This window comes from Caloenas nicobarica, chromosome 9 (assembly GCF_036013445.1).
Source record: "Caloenas nicobarica isolate bCalNic1 chromosome 9, bCalNic1.hap1, whole genome shotgun sequence".
In the NCBI taxonomy this organism is placed as follows: domain Eukaryota; kingdom Metazoa; phylum Chordata; class Aves; order Columbiformes; family Columbidae; genus Caloenas; species Caloenas nicobarica.
The window spans coordinates 2,906,415-2,926,742 of record NC_088253.1 but is presented as its reverse complement, the minus strand read 5'-3'; the positions used below and the strand labels follow the sequence as shown (position 1 = coordinate 2,926,742).

The window sequence follows — 20,328 nt, the reverse complement described above, 5'->3', positions numbered from 1 at the left end:
AACTTTATTTTGAAATTCCTGAATTTCCTGACTTAAGCCACAAAAGTTTGTAGGTATATTCTAACACGCAGGTCTAATTCTATTGCCTGGCAAACAGCGACGTGCACGGTAAGCTTTCCGAAGATTATCGTTATTCTTCCTGAGTATTTGAAAGTTTGCGGTATTCTTAACTCAGTACTAAATAACAACGTCAATTGTACATATTTGCATATTATTTTGTGTTAGCACGTTAAGAGGCACTTGCACCTTCTAGCGTTTTCTAATTAGAACTTGTATATGATTAAGATTTAGCAAATGCACTTAAATCCTATTGGCAAACCCGGGTACAAGAACAGTTAAAATGTGACTCCGAACTTCCTTGTATAATTATTCACTGTTGATATTTTTGCAACCTCTTTCAAAAACAATATACAAGTAGCTTCAACTGCAGTAAAAACACCTGCAGGTCTAAGGCCTTTTGTGATGTACAGTCTGCTACTCAAGAGCAGCAAACACTTTGGGTAACATTAACATTAAAACTTGTAGCAGAACAGCAAAGGTTGTAAGGAAGAGCCGTTGGGAGGAGGCAAACCCGGTTCTACCAAGGGCAATGTCGGGCTTTGGCGGCAGCAGAGCCCCTGCTGGAACTGCCCCGTGGTTACCCGTCCGTGCAGGTGTTTACCCCATCAAACGAGCGGCGCCGTGTCCTCGGTGAACGGTTCCCACTCCAAAATCACCGCCGTGACCCCACAGAGGAGCAGAACAACCGCAGCGGGTCTGCAGCCCCTCCCGACTCACAAACCCGCGCTCGGGTACCTCGGGCTCGCTGGGGGCTCGACCCTCAGCGCATCTTCCCTGGAAACCAGCGCTCTGCAGGCTCCGAAAAGGGGAACGCAAAGTTTCTTCAGACCCAACACTGGTTTGCTATAAAATACTTTAAAGCACCACCTGTAAAAAGAATTCTAGCAAGACAAAGCAACGGGGATGTCCCGGGGAGAAACGTCTCTGCCAGCCGCACTGAACGATGGCAGAATGTGCCCCAGATGTGTGAGGCGACGCTGCTGCCCGTGTCCCACACCGGCACCGCGGCTGGGAAAGAGCAAGAGGAAAAGCTCCTGATTTCCCAATAGCTCCGTTCACCCTTCTGAGGGCAAAGCCCTTCAACTTCCCAGTTAAACTGACTGGAGCACATTGAGTCTTCGCAGTTATTAATACTACAACTTGTATTGAGCACAAGGTATTACCCGGTTTTTCATGTGTTTCTTTGGTGTGAGACAATTTGTGACATAAGGAATGACCACAACTAGTTTTCCTGAATGGAAATTCAGCTTGAGATCTGAGAATCATAAAAATATCCGAGCCAAATTTTGCCATCAGCTACACTGTGCATTTAAAAAAAAAAAAATTCCTAACAATCTGCACAACGGCATGGTCAAATTTTAATTTTGCGCTCATGTACATGCACAGAGGACAAAAAAATGGTGAATGATGCACAGATGCAGTACAAATAGTTAGTCCGTTAGATATTTTCTTGAGTTACTACGGTAAACATTTTCATTAGCAAAGAGAAAAATCAAAGTAGCTCCACCTAATGAGGACTTGACTTTATAAAGGAGTTTTCACTATGGAATTTAACATTTCATCACACCACTAAAAAACATGGTTAAGAGGTGAACAGACAGAAATTGCTTTATCTGCTGCTGGAATGCAGCAGCTATTTAACAATTCATGGGAAAACTACCCTTTGAGAAGGGCTGTATCATCGCCGTTCGAAATCGAAGGGACAATTCAAGTAAGCGGAATAATATAATTATGTAACTTGGGATTCTGCCAGAGCATCAAGCTTGATACTTCGGCAAGCTTCTTACGACACTGAAATGCATCTTTAATACCCGGAAAGCTCAGGACCTTGGCCGGGAGGTCTCGCCGAGCCCCTCCGAGCGCGGTTCGCCGGGCCCAACACCAGGATTGAGTCGGAACAGTCACCGGATAATCTGAACCGAAGAACGACCTTTGCTAACACGATCTGCTGACCTTTGCACATCGTGGGAAGAACTGAACATTCGCGCCCAGAGCATCAGGAAACCAGAGCTTCGCCTCCCACAGCCGTGTTCGAGATGGTGATGAGCGGTCCTGCTCCTTAAGTAGCCGGGATCGCAAACGGCAATTATGCATCTAATTAACAGTTGCCAAAAGCTAGTGGCTCTATGGAGTGGATTCCCAAATGATGCTGTAAGGTGCCTGAGCTCAGATAACGGAGTTCGGAGTGACACCGCTGTGCGGGGCCGCGGGTGAAGGGCCCTCCCGCCCCCGCCGCGGGGAAACGCAGCCCCGGGGGCCGGCTGGGAGAGCTCGGCCCGGGGGGGCTCTGCCCGCTCTACCCGCTGCGCTAAGCTTTGCAACACGCTCCGCGCACAGACCCAAACATCTCCCGATGTCAGTTTTCCGCGCAGCCGGTCGGTAGGTCAACCTCCCCCGGTGCCCGCGGCCCGTCGGCGGCCCCACCGACAGCTCGGAGGGGTCCGGGAGGACGCGGTGCTCCCCCCGCGAAAGCCCTTCGTTCTCCCGAGGGTTACAGCCAGCCCTTCCCCCGACATCGCCACCTGCCCCCACCTCGGGCCCTTTCCCTAACATCTCCCCTTCACGAAGCTAACCCGACGTGATGGATAACGGGAGGGATGCGAGCCAGAGCAGGCAGCAGGCTAAGTGCGCCTTTTTATTAACTTCTCGTAAAGTAATAGCTCCGTTTTAGCTGTCACTCTTGTCAGACAACAGCCGCACAATAGCGTGTGATGGGCTCTCCCCGGCGCCGGAGCTGCGGGCAGCTCTGCAGGCAGCGGCCACGGCTGCACCGCACGGGCGCTCTGCCACGGAAACGGGGAGCGGGGGAGGAACAGAAGGGGAGGGGAGGGCCGGCTCCCTCCTTCCCCACCGACACCCCACTCAGATCCCAAACAAAGGCGGGCAGCCGGGATCCAGCTTCGCCCGAGCCCCCGTGTCCCGGGAAGGGGCCGCACGGTTCGGCCGCTCCGCCCTGGTCGCCGCGGCCACGGGCGCCGCGCTGGCGGCACCGCCGGGCGCTCCGCACACGGGAAAATCCCCGCGGGCCGGGCGGGGAGCGGCGCCCGGGGCGCGATGCGCGGCGGCGACCGAGCGGCCCGACTCCGGCTGCCGGGAGGCTCCGCCCGAGCTCCGCTGGGGGCCCGGCCGGGCGGGGGGAGCACAGCGGCCCCGCCGGCTGCGGCGGTGGCTCCTCGCGGGGCTCCGTGGGGGCGGGCACATGCGTACAAGCGGCTCATCCAGGCAAACACCCCTTACATCTCCAACGAGCTCCATTTAGCGGCAGCCGCTTCGGCCGGGCTGGCAGCTGCCGGGCTGTGCCCAGACCGCCTGACGGGCAGCCCCTCCCCGCCCCGCCGGAGCCGCCGCGCCCCGCTGCTGATGGGACCGAGCGCGGCGGCGGCTCCGGGCTCGGGCATGGCCGCGGGCGGGCGGGGGCCGGTCGGGGCCACCGCAGCCATGGAGCGCCGGTGATCGCCGCGGCCCGCCGGGAGACAATGGCCCTGCACAAACTCTGCTCGGTGCTGGAAGGTAGGAGCCGCGGCGCCCTCCGCGGGAGAAGCCGCCCGGGGACGAGACGCGGTGCCCGCGGAGGCGGCCGCCCCTTCGGCTGCCCCCGCCGCCCTCTCCCCGCCAGCGGAAACTTTGGTACGAGGGCGAGGGGGCTGCGCAGGGGCGGCCGCCCGCTGCTGGGGTTGCTCCTCCCGGGCAGCTGCCGCCCGCAGCCGGCCCCGCTCTGCTGGGCGCGGAGGCAGCGCTGCGGGGCCGGCTCGGGGCTGCGGGGCCGGCTCGGGGCTGCGGGGCGGGCTCGGGGCTGCGGGGCCGGCTCGGGGCTGCGGGGCCGGCTCGGGGCTGTGGGGCGGGCTCGGGGCTGCGGGGCCGGCTCGGGGCTGTGGGACCGGCTCGGGGCTGCGGGGCGGGTTCGGGGCTGCGGCCGCTGCCGGGAACCCGCAGCCACCCCGGGCTGCCCCGGCCGGGGCTCCTGGGCACGTCGGGCCGGGGGCCGATCCCGCAGACCCGCGGCTCCCGGTGGCAGCGACCCTGCCCCGGTGCCCCGTGTGCTGCCGGGGCGCACCGAGCTTCCTGCGCTCCGGTCCCTTCGCACTAAAAACACTTCGTGCGTTCGGAACTCTCCTAACGACGTACCGAAGAGAGCCCAGGTTATCGTGCTCGTTATCGGGAGCAAGATCTGTTTTCAGCGAGGTTTTCACAAAATCGGTCGCCCGAGGCACCAGCCGCTGCCTGGCCCGTGTTCACCTGCGCTGCTCTTCGCTGGAGGCTTTTAAATCTTGGTTCTAACTTCTGGAGGTTCAGAGGTAAACGACTGAGGAAAGCTCCTCGCCCTAGCATTGCTTTGTCTGTGGCGTTATTTATACAGCTCGACAATGGGCAAGGGCTTTCTGTCGGAAAATAAAGCTAGATACGGCAGTTAACCTTGTGCCTCGAGATTATTTCGAGCAGTGTGTATCTTCTTTGGCAATAGCAGACTTGAACCATCAGGGATTTTTTATTATTCAGTTATTCCATTAGGACATTTTGGAGAGTCTGCTTGCGTTATTGATCACAACGAGGCATTACTGCAGATGAACCGTTTCTGAAATGCATTGATGTCCTCCCACAGTATGAAAGTTGTGAAGATAACGTAGGTTGCATAGGGACGTCAGGCTCACCCGCAGGAGAAAAGGCTTTGAGATTTTTTTTCCCACTTCCTCTTTAAGTAACATATACCATAAAGGACTATAAACCAACCATAAAATACAACTGGCATTTCTACTTCTTAATTACATATGCTGATTTAATTACATTTTGGAAACATGTGATTGCTGCGTATTTGACTATACAGGTTTTCTCCCGAACAGACCGCTAATCTTTTATAATCACGCTAGTGTCCAGGTGAAAAGTCCCTCTACAGGAAGTTTTTTGTATTATTCATAATCTATAAATTGCACAAAGCCATTAGTCAATAAGCTGTTAGTATTCTAAACGCATCGCTTGCCATGACTACAGAAACAACCTATCATTACTTAGCATCACGCACTCCCTTTTATCTCTTCTTCACCAGAAGTCTTCATGTAGTCTGATTATTACATCTAATCAGAAGGAAAAAAACCTATTCCTATAAATAGACACACAGATTTAATCCCAAAAGGAAACGGTTGGGAATAACACTCAAAGTAAGCTTCTGTATTTTACAAGTTGCGTCTTTAATTCTCTACCTACTGTGGCCTTAGTTGTTTTCCCTCCATACAAATAGCTTCGCGTGCAGAACTGGGAGAGTTCATACATGAAGTAGCATCTTGTGAGAAGTCCTGTATCTTTTAATAATACTTATTAATAGCAACAGTTTCATCTTTAGTTCTTAACATGGAATGCATGTATACATTTCTGTCAGACAAAGGCGATATTTTTGGCTGTGTCCCTCAGGGCAGAAGAGAGCCCATCATGCTCACCTTGTGGCGATTCAGACTTTTTCTGCTACGCTTGTTCAGAACTACTCTGTGTTCCTCCTCAGCTCTCAATAGCAAGGGCTGATTTAAATAAAGATCTTAGTATAATTCTTATTGCCTCCGTCCATAGCGTTCAGCAAAACTTTTCAAAGTCTCGTGCTGAATCCCGTGCTCTTACGTTGATATTTGCTCTCACCCCGATGTACCAGCCAGGGTTGTTACGGTAGGTTGGTCCGGCGGGTTGTAGGTCCGTCAGGCTGTAGGTACAGCAGGTTGTAGGTACAGCAGGCTGTTGTTAGGGTAGGTTGGTCTGGCAGGCTGTAGGTCTGGCAGCTGGTAGGTCCGCAGGTTGTTACGGTAGGTTGGTCCGGCGGGTTGTAGGTCCGGCAGGCTGTAGGTCCAGCAGGCTGTAGGTCCGTCAGGCCGTAGGTCTGTCAGGCTGTAGGTACAGCAGGTTGTAGGTACAGCAGGCTGCTGTTAGGGTAGGTTGGTCTGGCAGGCTGTAGGTCTGGCAGCTGGTAGGTCCGCAGGTTGTTATGGTAGGTTGGTCCATCAGGTTGTAGGTCCGGCAGGCTGTAGGTACAGCAGGCTGTTGTTAGGGTAGGTTGGTCCGGCAGGTTGTAGGTCCGTCAGGCTGTAGGTACAGCAGGTTGTAGGTACAGCAGGCTGTTGTTACGGTAGGTAGGTCTGGCAGGCTGTAGGTGTGGCAGCTGGTAGGTCCACAGGTTGTTATGGTAGGTTGGTCCGGCGGGTTGTAGGTCCGTCAGGCTGTAGGTCCAGCAGGCTGTAGGTCCGTCAGGCCGTAGGTCTGTCAGGCTGTAGGTACAGCAGGTTGTAGGTACAGCAGGCTGTTGTTACGGTAGGTTGGTCTGGCAGGCTGTAGGTCTGGCAGCTGGTAGGTCCGCAGGTTGTTACGGTAGGTTGGTCCGGCGGGTTGTAGGTCCAGCAGGCTGTAGGTCCGGCAGGCTGTAGGTCCGTCAGGCTGTAGGTACAGCAGGTTGTAGGTACAGCAGGCTGTTGTTACGGTAGGTTGGTCTGGCAGGCTGTAGGTCTGGCAGCTGGTAGGTCCGCAGGTTATTACGGTAGGTTGGTCCGGCGGGCTGTAGGTCCGTCAGGCTGTACGTCCGTCAGGCTGTAGGTACAGCAGGTTGTAGGTCCGTCAGGCCGTAGGTCTGTCAGGTTTGCGGGGCTGCAGCCCAGCCCGTCCCACTGCTCTCCCCTTGGTGTGGAAGCTCCTGCAGCCCCAGGTGCTGGTTGGTGCTGGAACACGCAGCCTTTTCCTCCCAGCTTCTGTTCTCCACGAGATCTCAAACACACCAGAATCATTCTTTAATTGTAGCACAGCTTGCAAAACGCAACTGCTCTGCAACAATAAAGCATTATAACCCTTTGCTTCCGAAGAGAGCAAAGCAGCCGCTTTCTTGATAAAGGCATATTCCTGTTATGCTTTGGAAGTAAATATATCTGTCTTGAATTTCCTCATCTCTGCTGTTTCCCCAAAATGCGTTCGCTAAGAGCTTGTCCCCATTCTTCAAATATCTTCCCTCTTTCATCTCCATACCCTATAATTTGGTTAAAAAAAACCCGACAAACCCCAAGTTAAATCCTGACTGCTCGTTAGGTTTGGACTGTTTCGGTTTCAGTCTAGTGCATAACACTGTGTTGGATTAATTTTTAAAAGCTACAAAGAGAATTCTGTAGATTCTGTCCCGAGAATTCCGCACGCAGCCAGGTCGAGGACAAATCGCGGCGTTCCCGGCTCCTGGTGAGGTTGCCCAACGTCGAGTACTGGGATGAATTTCCTGCCACTCTGCTCAGCCCCCTCGTTTGCATTTTGGCAGGACCTTAACAGCTAATTTCTCACAAACAAGTAGTGTTGGGAAGCAAGGCTTCCTCTTCCACACAAAAGCGAGGAGTCGTGGCCTCCTGTTTCCAAATCAGAAGGTGTAGCAGTGGCCCCTAAAGTTAAAAAACAAGCAGAGAAAAAAGATAATTTAAAGATCGGGTAACGATTTCGTGATTCGTCCGTCGAAACCAAAATCAAAGTACTGACTGTAAAGGCGACAGCGGCCCTAACAAAGGCAGCGTCGAGTATATGTCAGAACGTCGGTTTTTACCCAAAACCAGGATCTCCTTGCAGCCTTTTCTGCTCCACTCAAAAACGGCGGAGCACCGGCTTGCACCGCTGGGCAGTTAAGCAGAAGGAACTCAAGGAAATGTAGAACAGGATTCAAAAAGCCGCTGTGTTATAAACAAGGAGAGGATTTGGTGGGATGTATCGTGCCTTGCCGTTAATACAGAATACAAACTTAATATCCGAAATGCACTGCTCCCAGAGTAGCGTAACGTCAAAAACGTCACCTCCCTGGGTTTCCTAAGACGTAGTTGACAGTGACCACTAAACTGTTTACAGAACAAGTAGGTTATAATTACGTTGATATCAATAGAAAAGTTCAGTGTATAAATCAGGTATAGAGTTGTAGCCAGAATAGAGTAACACCGGGTTGAAGCTAAAGGAGCTGTTGAATTATATATCCCTATCTAATGAAAAAAGATTTTCAGCACCTTCCATAAGGTTCACAGAGGGAGATTTGGCAGAAAAAATGGGGCCCAGGATGAAACTTCGTAAGCTATTAATCATCGATGAACCTGTCAGCAGTTGACTGTGTAATTCATTGCAGGAACGGTGAAGAAAGCTGATAAACATCTGCAATTATGCCAGAAATTGCGGATACTCTCGTACGCTTTGTTTCAATGTAAACCAGGTTACACACATAGCGATGGACATGCTCATCCGGACTGAAGCAAAATCTTAATTACAGTGTCTTGGATACCGTTGGGCTTCTAGCAGTGCAAACAAGCTTGCTGCTTTTCTGCCTTTTATACTCCAAATTGGTTTTTAATTAATGAAGCACTTACAGTCTCGGACAACTTAAATAGCTTGCTACATTTTAATGGCTTGCTACCTCCTGATATATGACTGACAACCGCCACCTCAAATGCTGCAAGTTATTGGGGTGGGGGAGTGTAAATTTTTCAACAAAAAGGGCAGCAGGTAACTTTCCGTGAAAAAATCCCACTTTTCTTTTAGCTTAGCTTTGCGCTTCACTCCATTTTCTGTTCTTACAAAGCTGATGCTCTGTGCAGCAGGAAGGGACTGACAATATGTTAACGCGTTTCACCAAACTTCCGTCTTTAACGTACGATAAAATCCATGAACACAGAGAAGTCTCGTTTTAAGGGGCCGAGACGGAGGAGTTTAGGAAAAAAACATTCGTTTGTGCTCTGTACACAAATCGTTGTCAGACGTGACGGAAGACAGCAGAACTTTTAATATATTAATTTCATAGTGCGCATTCCCGAAAAGATTTTTTCCTGAAAAATACACTACATCGATAATAAAGAACCAGAGGTAAAAGAAGTTTGGGACAATCTGATCTATTTTTAAGTCAAAAGTATCACTATCCAGGTACTGTAAGGATAAGTAACCTCTGGGAAAGCCGCGTTCAGCGTAGTTACGTACAGCAGGATCGGTTCTGTGGGCTCCAGGGAAACCAGCTGAGCTGGAAGTCGCTGTACATATGTCAATAAGGTGTTTGGAACCCCTCGTCAGCACGGTTCGCACACCCAGCCTCTTGCTGCACACTGCTTGGAGGTGAAAAAGACCTTCCGTATAAAAAGGAAAGCTTCTCTTTTGAAAACGAAAGGTATCGGGAGTTTGCTGGCAGACGTGCCCGGGAATGTTTTATAAGTACCGGGACGTGGAGCGAGTGGTAAAGCGCGGGAACCCGCAGCTGCTCACGCGTCTCCGGCGCAGGAGCGGATCGGAACTGGGAAATGTTCTGAGCAGACCTGGCGGGGACTCTGTCGCAGGTCCGTCCGGGCGTGAGTTGCTCTGCAGATGACTGTGACCAAAGCGACGTGCGAGCGCTGCGTTTCCCTCCCGAGCCAGGTAACGCCGTTTGTTTCGGTGGCAACCTGCGGGAGAGGAATCCCCCCCCCACACACACACACCTGGAAACAGCTGGAGTGCGATGGAACGGTCGTCTCCGAGAGCGGACCTGCGCGTTCGGCTGTCCTGCTGGCACGCCGACGGCGAACGGGGTTTGGATCTTCGCGAGGCATGCGTGGCGCTGCTAATTGGTGCCAGCAGGCTTTTGTGAGGAGGATGACAAATGGTGCGCAGCTCCCCGGCGTGCTCCGGGTAGGACTCACGGCTCGAATACGCCTTGCCCGCTGCACATCATCGTCTCCGTTACCTTATTCTGTGGCGATCCTGCAGCGTGTCCCAGCACGAGGGCACCACCGGAGCCGTTAGTAGGCTGAGGTTTAGGCTGCCACCTTTACTGCTCCTCGATACTCGTTTTGCCATCCCGTTCAGACCACGGGAGCTTAGGGAATATATACAGGCTGGGAACTGAAAGAGCACGTGGGATTCAAAAACTGTTGCGTTTTCATCCTCAGCAATAGGATTGTTTGCCTAAAACAAGCAGCAACAGACACAATCCAGTATTCCTTTTGTCAATTAGCAAATGTCACCAAATGCCAAGAAGAGAGAGAAAAATCTTATTCCCTGGAATTTACAGTTTGTGTTTCTGAGCTAAAAATGGCCCGAATCAGAAAAGCAGTTGACTAGCTTGCTGAAAGAAAAGCAGGTGACCGTCCACACAGAATTAGATAAAGTCCAAAGCGTCTTGTTTTCCTTCCACTACTTTACCTGGTCTGTCTAAATTGCAGAAGAATTGCAGAAGAATTGTCTTCTTTAGAAGACGACTGGTCAATCACTTTGAGTTTGTGCAGCATCTAACATCATGAGACCTTACACTTGATCAGAATCCTTAAAAGCAGCCAAAACACATGTAAGTAGTTTATGTTGTATATATAATCTTGGCCAGGGAATAAGATACGATGTGGCATCACAAATGCCGCCACCACGGGAATAGCTGACGATAATGTTTAGACATGTGGGGGAAAAAAGGATGTAAAAGCTGGGATAGCGTGATTAGCGGTTACCGAGAGCAACATTAATTTCAGCACACAGGGCAAATTAGGAGCTAGGTTTAAGAATAGTACACAGAAAAGGATTCATTCCCATAAGGCAAAACATAGTACGTAATTAAGATCAAGCGGTTGTTACCGCAGGCTGTATGTGCCAGGATGAAGCAGGCATCCCAGCTGCATTTCCTAACACCGTCTGCTTGGACTATACATGTACAAGGTGCTGCCTAATCCAGGGAGTAAAACACAGAGATATACGGTGAATCCTGCTTTAAGCAATGCCTGTCGGCTCTGTCTGTAGGATTCCAGCGACGGCTGCACTAAGGGCGTGTAACGCTCTGAATGATTCCGTCTTCGTTTAAGGAACGGGTGGGATTTTTCGCTGTGTTTCTCGGTGCGTGCCACTGAGCCTGCCCCGGTCGCGCCGGCGGCGCTGGGACAGACGCGGCGGATCGGGCTGTTCTCCGGAGCTGGACATCCCCAGAGCACGCGGAAAAGAGAGCAAAGACGCCACAGGGAGCTCCGAGCACGGCTGGATCCCAGGAAATCTGAAGAATGCATCTTGCCAGAAAGTACAGGCATATGTCATATTTGCAGGCTAAAGCTTTTCTAAGCAACGCCCTGATTTCTCCATGTTGGGTTGAGCACCCATTTACTATAAAACTGACTATATCATTCTCATTTTTAAAGAGAAGAAGGAGCCACTCATTTGTGGATCTCTCTCCACATACTTCAATACACAAATTAACTTTTTTTTTTTTTTTTCAGCTTAGACTAATTTTAGAGAATTTTAAGAAATGCCAGCAAAGAAAATCTTGACTTCTGGAAAAACCAAATAGTTTATTTCACCAGTCCAGGGGATTCTTTTAGATTATTCCATAGCCTTTTTCGACAACAGAATAGCAATAAGAATTTGCAATGTATGGTTAGTGTCTTCACTCTTAAAAATTTATACAGCTGTCTGCAGGCTATGTGATCTAAAACATTTCATGCAAAGAAGTGAAGAAAATGAAAAATCGATTCTTTCAAAAACAGAGACAGGAGCTTGCTGCTTTTTCTTTATTTCTAGTTAGTGTTCACACCGGTAGAAACTATGAGAGCTTTCAGTGGTGGTACAAAAGTATGCGCGGCAATTCGTGGAATGAGGGTCTGTAGCAAATACCAGATCCATGAATAAAAGAAGCCCCTCAATGTGTCTGCCTCAGTGTACACGGCGTGAAGCAGAGGCTTAATGTAACGAGCAGAAGCGCTAACCCCTATTATATTTACCAGCTGAATGTCTCTAAGTTTATAAGGTCAGCCTCTTCTATTTCAGTCTGTCCCAGCAGAATTCTCGCCACGCTCCTCCATTAAAAACGGAACGCTCAAACCCACCCTCCTGTCCCTGGGATATGCAGGCGATCCTGCGCCGTTCGTGCTGTTGCTTACATTGGGAAACCGTGTTCAGGTGGCATTGGTAGGTACTTCTGCTTCCCGCACCGTGATAGAATGTGGAGCGAAGTCTGGAGTTTATTTTGCATCCACACTGAGGATCAGTCGGGTCCCGGCGATACAGAATAGGCTTTAAAAAAGGAAAAAAGGAGGAGCAGGGGAGTACTGTGTCCCATTGCAAGTTCAGGTGCGTCACCACTATTTGAGTTTCAGTTGATCAGGAACAACGAGACCCCCGCTTCTCCACACACCGTCCTTCTTGCTTTCCGACTTGCAGCCTGCGAGTTAATCTTTGAGATGCAAAACTATTTTCCCAGGGAGCGGTATGATTTTAGGACACCCGGTGATTGCTTTGTTGTTTTTAAAAGACACGCAAAAATGGGTTAATGGAGGCAGTCTAAAAATACCCTGGCTTATTTTTCTTCTTCTTCTTCTTCTTCTTTCTTTTCCTTTCGTCTTGAACATTGATAGGCCTTGTTTACAGCCAAAAAACTCCTGTTTGCTGTCCCACATTGTAGTGCGTCATGTAAATGTGTGCAGTTTAAGGCAGTACTACCTCTCGGGAAGAACAGATGCGAGTTCTCTCGGTGCTTTGCCAGCGGTGCCACAGGGCGAGGGCCCCGCACGGACGGAGCGTTAGAGACACCCCTTTTCCTTCTCGTGCTGTCCCCCGGGATAAAAGCAACGGCAAAGGAGGGCCCTTCGACGTGTGCCAGCTGGGCTGCTTTGAGCACAGCTGAAGGGCTGTTGAGAGCATGGAAGGATAGACATTGCCAAGGAGAGGCAAGAGATGGAAGGGGTTAAAAATGACGGGGATGAAGAGGGCAGGGAAGAAAGAGAGGGTGGCCCATACTCACCGTATCCGCTCATCCGTGTAACATGACAAGAGGAAGACAGTAAGACAAATATTCAGCCCATTTATCTGCTGTAGTCGCCTGCACATGGTGCTGTTCTGTGCTGTACTTGTGCACTGACACACAGCTCTGCACTGTTCATACCCTGTGCACTGACACACAGCTCTGCACTATTCATATCCCGTGCACTGACACGCACAGCTCTGCACTATTCATATCGTGTGCACTGACACACAGCGCTGCACTATTCATATCGTGTGCACTGACACACACAGCTCTGCACTATTCATATCGTGTGCACTGACATGCACAGCTCTGCACTATTCATATCCCGTGCACTGACACACACAGCTCTGCACTATTCATATCGTGTGCACTGACACACACAGCTCTGCACTATTCATATCCCGTGCACTGACACACACAGCTCTGCACTATTCATATCCCATGCACTTACACACACAGCTCTGCACTATTCATATCCCGTGCACTGACACACGCAGCTCTGCACTATTCATATCCCGTGCACTGACACACACAGCTCTGCACTATTCATATCGTGTGCACTGACACACACAGCTCTGCACTATTCATATCGTGTGCACTGACACACGCAGCTCTGCACTATTCATATCCCGTGCACTGACACCCAGCTCTGCACTATTCATATCCCGTGCACTTACACACACAGCTCTGCACTATTCATATCCCGTGCACTGACACACAGCTCTGCACTATTCATATCGTGTGCACTGACACACAGCTCTGCACTATTCATATCCCATGCACTTACACACACAGCTCTGCACTATTCATATCGTGTGCACTGACACACAGATCTGCACTATTCATATCCCGTGCACTTACACACACAGCTCTGCGCTATTCATATCCCATGCACTTACACACACAGCTCTGCACTATTCATATCGTGTGCACTGACACACAGCTCTGCACTATTCATATCCCGTGCACTGACACACAGCTCTGCACTATTCATATCGTGTGCACTGACACACACAGCTCTGCACTATTCATATCGTGTGCACTGACACACAGCTCTGCACTATTCATATCGTGTGCACTGACACACAGCTCTGCACTATTCATATCCCGTGCACTGACACACAGCTCTGCACTATTCATATCGTGTGCACTGACACACACAGCTCTGCACTATTCATATCGTGTGCACTGACACGCACAGCTCTGCACTATTCATATCCCGTGTACTTACACACACAGCTCTGCACTATTCATATCGTGTGCACTGACACGCACAGCTCTGCACTATTCATATCCCGTGCACTGACACACACAGCTCTGCACTATTCATATCCCGTGCACTGACACACACAGCTCTGCACTATTCATATCCTGTGCACTGACACACACAGCTCTGCACTATTCATATCGTGTGCACTGACACACACAGCTCTGCACTATTCATATCGTGTGCACTGACACACACAGATCTGCACTATTCATATCGTGTGCACTGACACACAGATCTGCACTATTCATATCCCGTGCACTTACACACACAGCTCTGCACTATTCATATCGTGTGCACTGACACACGCAGCTCTGCACTATTCATATCCCGTGCACTGACACCCAGCTCTGCACTATTCATATCCCGTGCACTGACACACAGCTCTGCACTATTCATATCCCGTGCACTTACACACACAGCTCTGCACTATTCATATCGTGTGCACTGACACACACAGCTCTGCACTATTCATATCGTGTGCACTGACACACAGCTCTGCACTATTCATATCGTGTGCACTGACACACACAGCTCTGCACTATTCATATCGTGTGCACTGACACACACAGCGCTGCACTATTCATATCGTGTGCACTGACACACACAGCTCTGCACTATTCATATCGTGTGCACTGACACGCACAGCTCTGCACTATTCATATCGTGTGCACTGACACACACAGCTCTGCACTATTCATATCGTGTGCACTGACACACAGATCTGCACTATTCATATCCCGTGCACTTACACACACAGCTCTGCGCTATTCATATCCCATGCACTTACACACACAGCTCTGCACTATTCATATCGTGTGCACTGACACACAGCTCTGCACTATTCATATCCCGTGCACTGACACACAGCTCTGCACTATTCATATCGTGTGCACTGACACACACAGCTCTGCACTATTCATATCGTGTGCACTGACACACAGCTCTGCACTATTCATATCGTGTGCACTGACACACAGCTCTGCACTATTCATATCCCGTGCACTGACACACAGCTCTGCACTATTCATATCGTGTGCACTGACACACACAGCTCTGCACTATTCATATCGTGTGCACTGACACGCACAGCTCTGCACTATTCATATCCCGTGTACTTACACACACAGCTCTGCACTATTCATATCGTGTGCACTGACACGCACAGCTCTGCACTATTCATATCCCGTGCACTGACACACACAGCTCTGCACTATTCATATCCCGTGCACTGACACACACAGCTCTGCACTATTCATATCGTGTGCACTGACAGGCACAGCTCTGCACTATTCATATCCCGTGCACTGACACACACAGCTCTGCACTATTCATATCCCGTGCACTGACACACACAGCTCTGCACTATTCATATCCTGTGCACTGACACACACAGCTCTGCACTATTCATATCGTGTGCACTGACACACACAGCTCTGCACTATTCATATTGTGTGCACTGACACACACAGATCTGCACTATTCATATCGTGTGCACTGACACACAGATCTGCACTATTCATATCCCGTGCACTTACACACACAGCTCTGCACTATTCATATCGTGTGCACTGACACACGCAGCTCTGCACTATTCATATCCCGTGCACTGACACCCAGCTCTGCACTATTCATATCCCGTGCACTGACACACAGCTCTGCACTATTCATATCCCGTGCACTTACACACACAGCTCTGCACTATTCATATCGTGTGCACTGACACACACAGCTCTGCACTATTCATATCGTGTGCACTGACACACAGCTCTGCACTATTCATATCGTGTGCACTGACACACACAGCTCTGCACTATTCATATCGTGTGCACTGACACACACAGCTCTGCACTATTCATATCCCGTGCACTGACACACACAGCTCTGCGCTATTCATATCCCATGCACTTACACACACAGCTCTGCACTATTCATATCGTGTGCACTGACACACAGCTCTGCACTATTCATATCCCGTGCACTGACACACAGCTCTGCACTATTCATATCGTGTGCACTGACACACACAGCTCTGCACTATTCATATCGTGTGCACTGACACACAGCTCTGCACTATTCATATCGTGTGCACTGACACACAGCTCTGCACTATTCATATCCCGTGCACTGACACACAGCTCTGCACTATTCATATCGTGTGCACTGACACACACAGCTCTGCACTATTCATATCGTGTGCACTGACACGCACAGCTCTGCACTATTCATATCCCGTGTACTTACACACACAGCTCTGCACTATTCATATCGTGTGCACTGACACGCACAGCTCTGCACTATTCATATCCCGTGCACTGACACACACAGCTCTGCACTATTCATATCCCGTGCACTGACACACACAGCTCTGCACTATTCATATCGTGTGCACTGACATGCACAGCTCTGCACTATTCATATCCCGTGCACTGACACACACAGCTCTGCACTATTCATATCCCGTGCACTGACACACACAGCTCTGCACTATTCATATCCCGTGCACTGACACACACAGCTCTGCACTATTCATATCCTGTGCACTGACACACACAGCTCTGCACTATTCATATCGTGTGCACTGACACACACAGCTCTGCACTATTCATATCGTGTGCACTGACACACACAGATCTGCACTATTCATATCGTGTGCACTGACACACAGATCTGCACTATTCATATCCCGTGCACTTACACACACAGCTCTGCACTATTCATATCGTGTGCACTGACACACGCAGCTCTGCACTATTCATATCCCGTGCACTGACACCCAGCTCTGCACTATTCATATCCCGTGCACTGACACACAGCTCTGCACTATTCATATCCCGTGCACTTACACACACAGCTCTGCACTATTCATATCGTGTGCACTGACACACACAGCTCTGCACTATTCATATCGTGTGCACTGAGACACAGCTCTGCACTATTCATATCGTGTGCACTGACACACACAGCTCTGCACTATTCATATCGTGTGCACTGACACACACAGCTCTGCACTATTCATATCCCGTGCACTGACACACACAGCTCTGCGCTATTCATATCCCATGCACTTACACACACAGCTCCGCACTATTCATATCGTGTGCACTGACACACAGCTCTGCACTATTCATATCCCGTGCACTGACACGCACAGCTCTGCACTATTCATATCCCGTGCACTGACACACACAGCTCTGCACTATTCATATCGTGTGCACTGACACACGCAGCTCTGCACTATTCATATCCCGTGCACTGACACCCAGCTCTGCACTATTCATATCCCGTGCACTTACACACACAGCTCTGCACTATTCATATCGTGTGCACTGACACACAGCTCTGCACTATTCATATCCCGTGCACTGACACACAGCTCTGCACTATTCATATCCCGTGCACTTACACACACAGCTCTGCACTATTCATATCGTGTGCACTGACACACAGATCTGCACTATTCATATCCCGTGCACTTACACACACAGCTCTGCGCTATTCATATCCCATGCACTTACACACACAGCTCTGCACTATTCATATCGTGTGCACTGACACACACAGCTCTGCACTATTCATATCGTGTGCACTGACACACAGCTCTGCACTATTCATATCCCGTGCACTGACACACAGCTCTGCACTATTCATATCGTGTGCACTGACACACACAGCTCTGCACTATTCATATCGTGTGCACTGACACACAGCTCTGCACTATTCATATCCCGTGCACTGACACACAGCTCTGCACTATTCATATCGTGTGCACTGACACACACAGCTCTGCACTATTCATATCGTGTGCACTGACACACAGCTCTGCACTATTCATATCCCGTGCACTGACACACACAGCTCTGCACTATTCATATCCCGTGCACTGACACACACAGCTCTGCACTATTCATATCCTGTGCACTGACACACACAGCTCTGCACTATTCATATCGTGTGCACTGACACGCACAGCTCTGCACTATTCATATCATGTGCACTGACACACACAGCTCTGCACTATTCATATCGTGTGCACTGACACACAGCTCTGCACTATTCATATCCCGTGCACTGACACACACAGCTCTGCACTATTCATATCCCGTGCACTGACACACACAGCTCTGCACTATTCATATCCCGTGCACTGACACACAGCTCTGCACTATTCATATCCCGTGCACTGACACACAGCTCTGCACTATTCATATCGTGTGCACTGACACACACAGCTCTGCACTATTCATATCGTGTGCACTGACACACAGCTCTGCACTATTCATATCGTGTGCACTGACACACACAGCTCTGCACTATTCATATCCCGTGCACTGACACACACAGCTCTGCACTATTCATATCCTGTGCACTGACACACACAGCTCTGCACTATTCATATCGTGTGCACTGACACGCACAGCTCTGCACTATTCATATCGTGTGCACTGACACACACAGCTCTGCACTATTCATATCGTGTGCACTGACACACAGATCTGCACTATTCGTATCGTGTGCACTGACACACACAGCTCTGCACTATTCATATCGTGTGCACTGACACGCACAGCTCTGCACTATTCATATCGTGTGCACTGACACACGCAGCTCTGCACTATTCATATCCCGTGCACTGACACCCAGCTCTGCACTATTCATATCCCGTGCACTGACACACAGCTCTGCACTATTCATATCCCGTGCACTGACACACACAGCTCTGCACTATTCATATCCCGTGCACTGACACACACAGCTCTGCACTATTCATATCGTGTGCACTGACACACAGCTCTGCACTATTCATATCGTGTGCACTGACATGCGCAGCTCTGCACTATTCATATCGTGTGCACTGACACACACAGCTCTGCACTATTCATATCGTGTGCACTGACACACACAGCTCTGCACTATTCATATCGTGTGCACTGACACACACAGCTCTGCACTATTCATATCGTGTGCACTGACACACACAGCTCTGCACTATTCATATCGTGTGCACTGACACACAGCTCTGCACTATTCATATCCCGTGCACTGACACGCACAGCTCTGCACTATTCATATCCCGTGCACTTACACACACAGCTCTGCACTATTCATATCGTGTGCACTGACACACGCAGCTCTGCACTATTCATATCCCGTGCACTGACACCCAGCTCTGCACTATTCATATCCCGTGCACTTACACACACAGCTCTGCGCTATTCATATCCCATGCACTTACACACACAGCTCTGCACTATTCATATCGTGTGCACTGACACACACAGCTCTGCACTATTCATAGAGCCGGTCGGCTTTGCTGGAGTCTTCTGAGGTGGCGTCTTTCTGCATCCAAATCATTCCAAGAGGAAATCACTGGTTAGTGTCACTGAACATCTATTCTTATGTTGTCTCCTATCTGTACAGGAGAGCACAAACACTGAAATAAACTTCGATGCTTACTGATATTTTCAAGGTGGAAAATGGAAAAAAAAAGGTATAATGTAGCAGTGTGAGCCCTAGCAGATAGCTCTACCAACCGAAACAAACCCCTGCATTGCCCGCTCTTACCTGACAGTTACTACCTGCGTTACTCTTGTTAGCCATGGAAGTATTTATCTTATTCATATTTGTGCTTGTTTGCTTTAAGAAAAAGAAAAGACAAAGCCGATATCATATTCTAAGAAGCAGCACAACAAATTATAAAGAGATTTCCATGTCCTTGCGAAATAGAGGGTGGGCGTAGCACGTCTTCAAGAAGGGTTAATTTGATAGAAGAACGTGCTAACACGTGATTTATGTAGGACTGTGGAAACTGTGGTTACTTTAGCGACAAAAGCCAACTTTGAAGTGTTGCTCCAAAAATGATGTAGGAAAAAAAAAAATACATAGCTTTATGATCACTCTTAAGATTCTCTGTTAGGGACAAGCGATCTCAGGAGTACCAATGCATTATAAGTTCATGCACTTAAACTCAGATCTTGGAGTGCTCGGTTTAAACACAGAAGCCACAAAATAAACTGCAAATAATTTTGAAGTAGTAGCATCTATATAAGAAATACTAAAAACTCAAAAATATCTGTAAACTAGTGCCAATCATATGCTAATAAAGATGAGATATTTCTTTTTATTTGCTTTTAAGACTAGTGAATATGTGTAACTTGAAGACCAGCAACGGGTACTGGATCTTTCTTCTGAAGCCTGAGTTTTCAGTCGAGGGTGGGTCAGCAATGATTAACAGCTGGTGCTTTGTATTGAGATAACGACAGGAAGTATATTTTCAGTATATTAA

The 20,328-nt window shown here is 49.5% G+C and overlaps 1 protein-coding gene across 1 annotated transcript in view; it reads left to right on the top strand.

Moving 5' to 3' along the window:
- Window positions 1-3,488: 3,488 nt before the first annotated feature.
- NETO2 (neuropilin and tolloid like 2) overlaps window positions 3,489-20,328 on the top strand; it is a 40,405-nt gene continuing 23,565 nt past the window's right edge. Inside the window, exon 1 of the mRNA XM_065641001.1 lies at window positions 3,489-3,570. Coding sequence (XP_065497073.1) covers window positions 3,537-3,570 — 34 coding nt within the window. The 5' untranslated portion in view covers window positions 3,489-3,536. The remainder of the gene's footprint in view (window positions 3,571-20,328) is intronic.